This window comes from Trichechus manatus, unplaced genomic scaffold, assembly GCF_000243295.1.
Source record: "Trichechus manatus latirostris isolate Lorelei unplaced genomic scaffold, TriManLat1.0 scaffold00132, whole genome shotgun sequence".
In the NCBI taxonomy this organism is placed as follows: domain Eukaryota; kingdom Metazoa; phylum Chordata; class Mammalia; order Sirenia; family Trichechidae; genus Trichechus; species Trichechus manatus.
The window spans coordinates 1,105,411-1,116,581 of record NW_004444068.1 but is presented as its reverse complement, the minus strand read 5'-3'; the positions used below and the strand labels follow the sequence as shown (position 1 = coordinate 1,116,581).

At 48.1% G+C, this 11,171-nt stretch overlaps 1 protein-coding gene and 1 pseudogene across 1 annotated transcript in view; both read right to left on the bottom strand.

The window, feature by feature from the left end:
* LOC101348292 (phosphatidylinositol 3,4,5-trisphosphate-dependent Rac exchanger 1 protein pseudogene) overlaps nucleotides 1-2,800 on the bottom strand; it is a 5,009-nt pseudogene extending 2,209 nt beyond the window's left edge.
* Nucleotides 2,801-5,499: 2,699 nt separating this feature from the next.
* The window catches only part of SLC9A9 (solute carrier family 9 member A9), a 670,517-nt gene continuing 664,845 nt past the window's right edge, over nucleotides 5,500-11,171 (bottom strand). The window contains exons 15-16 of the mRNA XM_023739363.1: nucleotides 8,144-8,249; nucleotides 5,500-6,204 (exon numbers count right to left, since the gene is read on the bottom strand). Coding sequence (XP_023595131.1) covers nucleotides 5,977-6,204; nucleotides 8,144-8,249 — 334 coding nt within the window. The 3' untranslated portion in view covers nucleotides 5,500-5,976. The remainder of the gene's footprint in view (nucleotides 6,205-8,143; nucleotides 8,250-11,171) is intronic.

Below are 11,171 nucleotides of genomic sequence, written 5' to 3'. Positions count from 1 at the left end.
ATCCTCTGGGTGATGCTCTCCAGCTTGGTGTCGCATATGTTGCAGAACTCATAGTGGGGCATGGTCATGATGACACTGCTCAGGGCCATGAGCCACCCACAGTTCTACACAAAGACACTGTCGTCAGCAGCAAAGGCCTCGAAGATCTTGGCGGTGAGGCTGAAGCAGCCGTGGGGCTCCATAATCTTCTCCAGCATGTGGTACTTGACGGTTGCTGTGCTCACATGCTCATAGATCACACTGTGCTCCAGCTGCACGTTGTCCACTGTCAGGCTGACCATGGGGCTGTCCTTGTGGAGGGTCAGCTGGGGACCCAGGGACTGCAGAGGGAAGGCTGAGTCAGGCTCATCTTCCTCCCTGGCCCCCTCACCACTGGGGTCTTCACCGGGGGCCTCCTGCCTGGCTCGTGCCTGCTGGGTATCCTCATGGGTGTGGTCGATCCACTGATATAGGCCCAGGGCCTCTTCTCGCTGACTCCGGAATGCCTGGAAGTGCTCCAGGAAGTCTGGGGCACCTTCGCTCGTCATGTTGTTGCCGTTGAACTTCAGGATGCACTGGCCAGCAAAGAGCCCTGTGGCCACAGCCTCTGAACCTCTGCCCACAGCACAGATGTATGGTGGGGTGGCCCCGAGGAACTGGAAGCACAGTGCCTCTGGCTGGTCAGGGGCTTTGATGACCTTTTTGGCCTTGGTGGCCACCAGGAGGCGCAGTGGGCACTGGGAGTAGAAGGACTGGTTGAGGATGGACTCCACCTCCGAGATGGGCTGCAGGAATACCAGGTCCTCATTGATGGAGTAGATCTTCCTCCCCACCTGCAGGCCTGCCATCTCGGCCAGTGAGCCCCTCTGGACCAACTTCACCACCACAGCCTTGTTCTTCTCCTCGATCTCGAAGCCGTAGTCCTCCGTCTGGGGCAAGATCAGCAGGCGCTTGGCCAGGATGTTCTCCACCATCTTGAAGTAATTGAGAAGCTGTTTGTTCTTGTTGCTGGTTCCCTCCATCTCCTCGTCGGCATGAAAGTGGAAGTACTGGGACTCATCCTTGAACTCGCTCTTCTCCAGCACGTGGTGCATGAAGCCGCTGTTACACAGTCCCATGCCAAGCGCCACCACCTCCTCCTGTGTCTGGCAGTCTCCCTGTGCCAGAAGACAGTCCACCAGCTTGTACCCAGGAAGCACCGACTTGTAGGTCTTCAGGTGGTAATCTTGGTCCTTGATCACGGGGTGTAGAGGCTGTGAAGACGGCAGTAGAGCCTCACACCCTTGGATATGATGTCCTCCAGCTCACTCCGGGCCTTGTAGGTGCTGTCATCATAGCGGAAGCGGTACATCACCTGCTCATTCTTAAACTGATGCTTGTCAGAGACGTGATGGATAATCCCGTTCTCTAGGAAGGCCTGGCCCAAGTTGAGCCCTTCTTCTGTCTTGCTGATCTCACCAATTTCCAGGAGCCAGGCAACAAACTCATTGCTGAAGAAGCACTTGGGGAATGTGCTCAGCTTTCTCTGGAGGTCCTTGATCAGGTTCACCTTCTTGCAGATCATCATGTGGTAAAGCTTCTCCCCCTTCTCCAAAATCATGACATGGGTGTCCCACTCTACGCCTAGCTTCAGGCTGTCGTGCCACTCCTGCTCATGGATGATGGTGTCAGCCACTTCTGCTTCTCCTCGGCCGTCTTGGCCATGCAGGCAAACCACTTGTTCTTGGCCGTGTTGTGGATCTTCCAGCCACTGGTGACGGTGTAGCCATGGCCGTGGTAATCCATTGTCCCATCTTCCACGTTCTCCACCGCCATGACTTCCGAGTTGATTCGCCCCCTGAAAATGTAGAGGGAGCCATTGATGGATTTGGTCCTCTTGGTTGATTTCTTGCTCCTGGTGACCCTGGATTTCTGCTTGCAGTAGACAAGGAGATTGTCGAAGAGGAAAAAGGCTGTCTCCTGGAAGTTGCCTGTGGAGATTTTTAACAAAGTTCGTTGGAGGAGGAGCTGGGTGCAGATGTCCGTGAGGTTGGAGCCCTCCCAGCCTTTGATGTGGGACTGAAGCTGCTCCAGGGCCTCCAACTTCTCCATCTGCCATTTGGTCTCCTTGATGTTGGAGCAGACTGTCTTCATGGCCTGCAGAGCGCTCTGGATTGCAGGGTGGTCTGGGTGCTTGCCGGGGGTCCTCTTGGCCAGCTTCTTGAGGAGCAGGGGGTACTTGCAGATCCTCTGAATTGGACGCAGCAAGTAGCCTTCCAAAGCCATGTCTGTGGTCTTGTGGCCTCCCAGAAGCATGCAGCTCAAGAGGAAGGCGCGCACAGTGGAGATCTTGTTCAGCTCCACCAGCAGCCGCAGGGCCTTCTTGTGGTTGCTGCAGTATTCCTCGTACACGCAGAACTTGTCCTTGAATTTTAAGAAAACATGCCCAATTCATCCTGAGACTGAGGTTCCGGATGTAAACAATATTCCAAAGCGGCCAAGAAATCCTTATGAACTTCCAGGATGTCTTCGAAGTTAGAGAACAGGATCTTGCCGTTCTCCTCCGTGATGCCCTTCTCCTCCGAGTCTGCCACATTCTGCCGGATGCAATGCAGGAAGGCCGACTGCAAGAAGCGCAAGGTGCCCACGTAGTCCTTCCCGGTGCCCAAGATCTCGTTGAGGACGCAGAGGCGGAGGCGCAGCTGGCGCTCCAACTCCCGGGCGGCCGCGCACAGGCCGGGGCTGGAGCTGGGTGCTGTGAAGCCGGGGGCTGCAGGTGGGCACCGTCCCCAGCGCAGTCGCCGCTGTGACCGCTGCCGCCACTGCCGCTGGGTTCCTCCATTCTAGCGCGGCAGCTGTAGCGGAGGTAGCGCCGAATGGCGGCCCAGGCGTCCCGGTGCCCCATCCTGGACGGGACGCGTGGGCGGGCCGGCCTCAGCGGCGGGCATGGAGCATGGCGCATGGCGCATGGAGCTGCGGGCGGCGGCGGGCGGCGGGCGCGTGGGACTCTGAAATGTTCAGTTTTGATTTACTTTGTTACATCGCCTTCCAAGAAGTTTCTAGAAATCTCATGAATGAAGACCCTGATGGTACTGGCCACCAGTCTTCAGACTTGCTCAGACATGCCTGAGCAGCAGGGACACGATATAGAGGCTCTAGCTAGGACTCTGGTAGCGAGCGGAACTGTGTGTGTGCATATGTATGTGAGTGTGTGTATGTGTGTGCGTGTGTGATGTACACATGGCAAGAAGTTCAAGGATGAATCATAAGTCAATTAATTAATTAGAGTCCTGTTTAAAGCTCTAATAATGAGTGGAAGCGTTAGTAGTTTGAAAAAAAGCTCTTTTGCCTTTATTATTCATTAGAAACTGGCAGTAAATAATAGGTTTGAATTTCACGGTCCTGATGCTGCTAATCAAAGCACAGGGCATTTCTTAAGATAATAAATTATTATCCCTCGCAACAGGAGCATAAAGAGAATTTGGCTTTATGAATTGTTAACTGGGACAGTAGCCTCTGTCTGGGTCAGGGGCTGATTCAGAGGCAAGAAGGCTGGCAATCACATCTCGTAACTGGAACATTCTTACAGATTGGGCCGGGCAGTTTCTTCAGTCTCACAATAGCCCACTTGCCTGGTGTCAGCTGGGTCAAGTGGCCCATGCCAGCTTAAAAACCTCCCCCCACCCATTGTTTTGGTAGTGATGGTTCATGATGTTTACCTGGAAAGAGATTTTTTTTTTTTTTTCTCGAAGCAGTGGGAGGGCTTTGCCAGTGGGACAAGAGGCTATTTTTGCAATCCTCTCTTAGTGAGTGGATGCTGGTTTTAGATTGTGCGTCCTTCCCTCCCACGCCATCTCATTTCCATCTAGTATGTCGTATTTCTCTCCCTTCTCTCCACTCCTGGCCCCCTCGATGCTTGCCTTTGGAAGGGGTTGGGGGATTTTGTGTCTTCCCCCATGTGTCTTTCTCCATATAGAAGGAAGGAAAGAAAACACCAAATTCTCATCTTTTCCTTTCACACCATAGGGGCAGAAATAACATGAGCCCTTATTTTCTGCCTTTCTTTCTTTTTCCCGATGTATCTCTTCCCCCTAGATTTGAAGCTCTTCCATGACTTCTGGTCACCTGCAGTGTGAAAGGAGGAGGCTGTTCCATTCTGCTTGACTCGGGTGTTCCTTCTCTGGGGCATCCTCCCAGCACAATGCCGCTCTCTTCGTCCCTTTAATGACTTGGCCTGCCAGCCCTATGGATGTTTCTGGGCCACAGGACCCTTGCATCTTCTTACGTTCACTTCAGTGCCTGCTTCACTCAGCACTTTGAGTATAAGGTCTTAGAACTGCCGACTAGCAATAACAGAGAAAACGTCTTTAGATAGAGCATTGCCCAACACAATCGTACTTTATAACAAAATTTTATTAGGATTAAGTCAAATTAGAAAACTTCATGCTTCAACACCATTAATTACCTGGAATGACCAGATTATACATAGCTGAGTACAAAACACTTTGTGTCCCTGGAGTCCTCGGTTTGGAAAGCAAGATCGATGCCTGGCACCACCGTGGTTACTGTTTAAGGCTTAGCAAGTGGTCAGCAAAGCTTTGGGCTGAGAAAGACATCATTCCCTACCTCCCTCAAAAGCAGACTCATCATAGCCCGGGCACCTAAGACTGGAGCCCACTTTTTCGAGTCTAATATTATAATATCTGTATTTCAAGAGAAGCCAGGCTTGAGGTATCTTTATGGCTTAAAAGGCGCAGGTCATGCAGCTGAATGGAAAGCCGTTGTATTGGTCTCTCAAGTGCCGGCTGTGAGCCACGCCTTGTAAGGGGGTCCTGGCATCCACCCCTGACCCCTCAGCGTGGCCTCCTCATCATGGGCTCTGTGGCTCTCCCCTGCCCCTGCGTGCTTACCAGCTGTGAGCGCTGGAGCCACCGGGCAGGTGGCTGGTCGGGGCTCTGAGTACAGTCTTCAGCCACGGGGAGAGCAGCCTGTGCTGCAGAACCTCATGATCCACGACCCAGAGGGGACCCACCCCCAAGCCTAGAAGGGACTCAGATGCAAGCAAGGACAGGGAGGATCACTCTTCATGTACAATATGGTATGGGGGAAAAGAAAGCTGCTTTCCCCAGAAGGGGTCCTACCAGGGGGAAAGTGGCCCTGCGTGTAACACAGAGCACACCAACTCCTTCCAAAATGGGAGCAGCGGCTTGTAAGGGATGCCAACCCTGACGCCGCAGGGGTCTTGTTAGACATCAACAGTGGGTATCGAGCCTTTATCTGACTCTGCAAATAATCCTGGGGTCATTTAGAACAAGTGGTGATGGGGGGGTCTAGGCCTTAAAAACATAAAATTTATCACTTAAAAATACCAGACATTCCCTTAGGAGCAACATTTTACTCAGAGGCTCTTTTTCTTATTTTTAAACCCTCCTTAATGAAGGGACTAAGGAGCCCTGGTGGCACAGTGGTTAAGTGCTCAGGTCAGGGGTTCGGATCCACCAGCCACTCTGAGGGAGAAAGATGTGGCAGTCTGCTTCCATAAAGATTACAGCCTTGGAAACCCTACGGGGCAGTTCTACTCTGTCCTATAGGGTCAAAATTAGTCGGAATTGACTTGAGGGCAATGGGTTTTGTTTTGGTTAATGAAGGGATTAAAATTCATAATCTAACTGAAGGGCGTGGGTAGATGGGCACAGAGAAGGAACAGCCTGCAGGCACAAAAGTATCAGTTTTGTTCTTATACCAGCTAGACTCCAGACCCTGTCCCCTCTCTGTCCTACCCAATTCATTAATAAAAATGGCTGCTGTCAAAAGTTGCATAATATAGAGGGATGACCGTAAACTCCCATTTCTCCAGGCACCAGAGGATTTACATGTGACAAGGTTTTGATTCTTTCCAGTCTATGCTCTTCAGACCTTTTCCAGCCTCTCCCCTCCATTGCCTCATCAGCTTGGCTTGGGTTCCTCCTTCGGTGAGCCTTGCGTTACTTGTGATTACATTCGCACTGCTCAGGCCAATTAATTCAGCTGGGATTGACCCGGAGTTTGCTCAAGTTTGAGTTCGTAGCCTCCCAGGCCGAGGTCCCCCTCGTAAATGTTTTCCTTGCTCGGAGTCTGGGGTGAAGCGTTGGAGTCCAGCCCCAGCCTTGCGGGAGTACTGCAGGGTGAGGAGACTTGCTCCTGGTAATTCATGGCTAGTTCGTCCTGATTGACAATGCATTCCACATCGTCCTCTTTTAGATGTTCCTGGATTATGGAGAGAGAGAGAGGTCACTTCATGATGAAGACAGAAGACAACAGCAGTCCCCTGGAGTGCAAGAAAACAGGGTGTGTGTTTTCCTTTTCTTAACTACCCTCGTCTTGTGTGGGGGCTCGTTTCCATCTAGGGCAGAAACCATCTTTTCCAACCTGTGAGCAGAGGGTAGCATGTCACTAAGTCAACATTAAGGATGTGACACATAACACAGTCCTAAGGGATCTTAATTAAGCACTCCGCTGCTACCCGAAAGGCTGGATGTTCAAACCCACTCAGTAGCTCCACTGGAGAAAGACCTGGCGATCTGTTCTTACAAAGATTACAGCCTAGAAAACCCTATGGGGCAGTTCTACTCTATCACATGGCATCACTATGAGTCAAAATCGACTTGAAGGTGTCTATCGACAACAATAACAACACAAGAGACCCCTAAGCCTATAGTAAGAGTCATTAGAGACCATGTGCTAATTAAGTGCCTTCTTGGGTTTAAAAAAAAAAAAACCAGTTGCCCCCACTCCATTGGACTCAGGAAGACCCTATATGTGTCAGAGTAGAACTGTGCTCCATATGGTTGTTTTGGAAGTAGATTGTCAGACCTTTCTTCTGAGGTGCCTCTGGGTGGTTGGACTCCAGCCTCCAACCTTTTGGTTAGCAACCGAGAGTGTGTTAACCATTTGCACTGCCTGGGGGACTCCCTCCTTTGGTTAACAGTTAAAATGGAGTTCAATGACTATTTCCTCCACTGGCTGAGGAGTTGAGAGGAGTTAGCAGAGTTCTGTGACCTCAGAGTAGCCAGTGATTCTCAGTGCTGGTTGTGTAAGAGCCCTGCATATCATCACAAAACTCTCAATATGTTTCTTGGGATGGGTGTCACAAGGCTAAAGATGGTTGGAAATCAAAGTGGATAACGGCTGAAACGAACTGAATCTGGCCAATCCAGTTTTCCTCAGACAAAAGGTCCCTTGAAGCAAAGAATTAAGGTCTCAATTCTTCTTCCATTGGCTTTGGGAAAGCCACAGGCAATTATTTGTAGAATGAGCCCTGGTTAAATGATCTTAGGCCAGGGGTTTCCAGCGTTAGCCTGTATCACAGTCATTTAGCAGTTGTTGGGTGCTGTCGAGTTGATTGCAACTCGTAGCGACTCCATGTGACACAGTAGAACTGCCCCATAGGGTTTCCTAGGCTGTCACCTTTACAGGAGCAGATCCCAGGTGTTTTGTCCTGAAGAGCAGCTGGTGAGTTCCAGCTGCCAACATTTTGGTTAGCAGTCGAGTGCTTAACCATTGCACCACCAGGGCTCCTTTTTGAGTCACCTAAAGGGTTTGTTAGAAAACAGATTGCCCAGAGTTTCTGAGGCAGGGCCTGAGAATTTGCCTTTCTAGCAAGTTTCCAAGAGATGCTGAGGCTGCTTGTCCGGGGACCCGCTTTGAGAATCACTGCCTTAGGCTGTTGCGCCCTGAACCCATCTGAGATTCATTTTTCTACATTTATGCAAGGTGGTGGCCAGCTGGACAACCTCTAAAGGCACTTCATACTGGAAGATTCTGCTCTTCTTCGATTCCCTGACACTCTGATTTGCTGGTAATGATTCTAGTTGCTTCTCTGCACTTTTTATTCCACTCCCTTGAGCTATAAAGCACAGGCCTAATATTCAAAACCTCAACACACAGCAGTTTGCGGGGAGGCCACTTTACTTCTTTTACATTTTCTAGGTTCACTTCATGGTTAAAAAATACTGGTAACGATAAAAAATTGCATTTGTAAAAGAAGAATAAGCCAACATCAGCAACAACTGAAAAGAGAAGACAAAAAGCTTCTTGGAACAGCCAATTTTAAAAATGCTTCCTCTTCCAGCTGGGAAATAACAGCCTGAGGTTCCTGAGCTTATCAATGTTCACCGAGCCTGTCCCACGTGGGACGTCTACTCACCCCGTAGGCCTGCGGACTGGTGAGCAGCCTGGAAATTGGACTGCACCATTCTGGTAACGTGGTGGTCAGTGGAGGCCCAGAATGGGTTAAAATGGGTTTCAGGTATCTGCGAGGCCTGTTAAGGAATACTTGCCAGAAGGTAGTTAGGATTTAACCTGGTTAGTTTCTCACACAGCACAAACCTTTGCCTTCCCCTTTAAATCCCTTTCTCCTTCATTTAGGTAGCAATTCAGCATGCCAAAATTGCTGTTCAAAATCTTTGCTCCACACACCTCTGCAGCCCTCCTGATGGTCTTTAATCATGAAAGGGGAAGGGTCCGGGAAACATCAGCAGGAGGTGTGCACGCTCCTCTGCCCGTCCCATCCCCCACTCAATGTCTCCTCTGTTTAGAAAAAGCATTCTTAAGACTTACCTTAAACAATAGCATAAAATATTATGTTCTCTTAAAATGGCACACATCGATTAAGCCACCAGTAATTTTGCCAAGATGCAAGAGGTATTTCATACAATGTTCAGTTATTTTAGAGCGGGGTAGTGCACATAGATTGTTTTCCAAAATACTTTATTTTCACTGTTCAACACAGTTGCTTTATACTTCATACATCAATGCATCGCTATACGAAATTATGTAAATAGGCTGGTGCCAGGTTTTTTTCCCATTGTCTAGCACCTGTCTTTCTCATCTTTTCATCCCAAAGTGCTCTAACAAGTTAAAAGAAAAACCTGTTCATCTAAAGCCATTATGTTCCCCTCCAATCTATCAGTAATGAAATCCCCGGTGGCTGCCTCGGGTTGCCTTATTTTTTATTTTTTGCTCAAAGAAAAGCAGTGGAAGTATTTCAGCATTCCATCAGAAACGACTTTTAAGCTTTATATTATTTCCTCTGCTGGAGAATATTTCACCTCATCAACTTTCTGAAAAGCTATAACAAATAGTGAAAGGGAAAGAATGGAAAGCAGTTAACACCAGCTGGCTTATGGAGATCTGCAGTCTCCCACCAAGCCCTCAGGATGGGAGAAGACCTTGGCAATGGCCCCACTGGGACCTGTCTGTCGCTGGACAACAGCACTGTGACATCCCCATGGTGCTGAGTGCGTGGGCACAGGGCGAGGATGAGCCCAGAGGGGCTGGGAATCTGCTTCACTCTGGCAACAGATCGCTCCTCACCACAGAAGTAGCAAACGGGATGCTCACGAACACAGCTAGCTCTGATGCAAGGAGAGCGAACGAAAAGATGCTTGACAGAGTCGGTAATTGCAACTGCAGGAGAAAAAATTGACTCCTCCTTTCAGACAGGCAGCTCTTGTGCCCGGTGCAGTACCAGGGAAGATATTAAAGTTCAGAGTCTGGCATTTGCTGTAACATCTTGTAATTATATCTACAAATCTGAAAGGCTCTTGATGATCTTCCATTCATTTTCATTACTGATTGTTATTTCCTTCATTTTATGGACGAAGGAACTGAGGCCTAGAGATATAATGATTTTAAATAATCCAAAGGCTCCCTTTGCTATTTGAATCCACCATCATCATCATCCCTAGGGGAAAAGAATGACAGGGGCAGAAGTATGCATTGTGACCAGCTGGGTTCTGCAGAATAAAGCACACAGACGTCATCTCAGGCGAGGCATGTGAGGACGCGTAAATGTGTAAGGGCTTATGGTCTGCATAGGTCAATGCAAAAGGCTTTTCTAGGGAGGTCAGGTGGACAAGGTCTATGTACAACGGGAGTGTAAATCAAAGAAAATCCAGCCAATTTCATTTCCAGATAGAACAGTGACAGCAGGTAAGCAACATTTGTAGAGATGTCATGTAAAAAAAAAAAAGGAAGAAGTTTGTCGAGGCTCTCAGAGTTTGAAAGAGGCTTGAGCAATTTTCATTGTTTGAGGTTCTCAGTGTACTAAAAAATACACATGCGAAATGCCAAAATAATGTTACAAAAAGAAAGCACAAATTTAGAGTTGCATAGTGAACATTTTCTTCTTTTAATTCCGATGATGTATGTCTGACTCTGTGTGTAATGTTATTCGAAAACTTAAAGGCTAAATTTACAGCATTTTGTGAGTGTGAGTCCCCATCTCAATGGGTTCTGAGATTTTGACTCAGAATACTTGGACATAAATGCCAGCTCTTCCACTTTACAGATTATATGACTTGTGGTCTAGTTATTTACCCCTCTGACCCTCAAGTATTGTTGTAAATATTAACTGAAATAATATATGTAGAAGTCGTTTGTAAACTTTTATGTGATATTCAAATGCTACCTCTCTCTCTATCATCTCTCTAGCTATCATCTCTCTAACTCTCTATCTCCATCTATCTCTCTATCATGTATCTATCTATCTATTTATCATCTATCCATCCATCCATCCATCCATCCGTCTACCTATCTTTTCAGAGCAATGTTTTCTGGAGAAACTAGTATCTCCATCATTGTTCAAATAATGGTGGAAAAACAATACTGAGGTGAGAGAATGACACTTCAGGCATTTGGTGTAGTTTCAGGACTCATGCTATTTAGTGGGTGGAAAATCTATGCTTATCCTACATCAAAAATAGCTAATTGGGTTAAAAACTGTTGTATGAGGAGCTAGCATGAGGTGGTAGGGAGAATTTATAAGACTCTTTGGGAAGCATATGATTCAGTTTTGGCTGTTCTGTATCTCTGTAGCTGTGAGTCAAAGGAAGGGGGTGTAACCCTGTGGTCGTGAATGGAATGGGCAAGGGAGGTACTGTCAATGGCCATGGTAAATGTGGGGGCAAAGTCTATGTTCTCCAACACCTTGGTCTGCCCAGTGCTTGCCATATAGTATGTGTTCAATGGATTTTAAAAATATTTTTACATGTTTAATTAATACGTTTGAAAATAGTCTTATCTTAGTGTTCAGAATTAATTTCTACATTTCTACCTTTAATCACCTCAAATAAACAAATGAATGAGCACTGGGGTGGCCAAGGCTGAGGCTGGCAGAATCATCCTGTCCACTTGGTTCCTTTGTGTCTCTTCTATAGTGGCTGCTTTTTGGC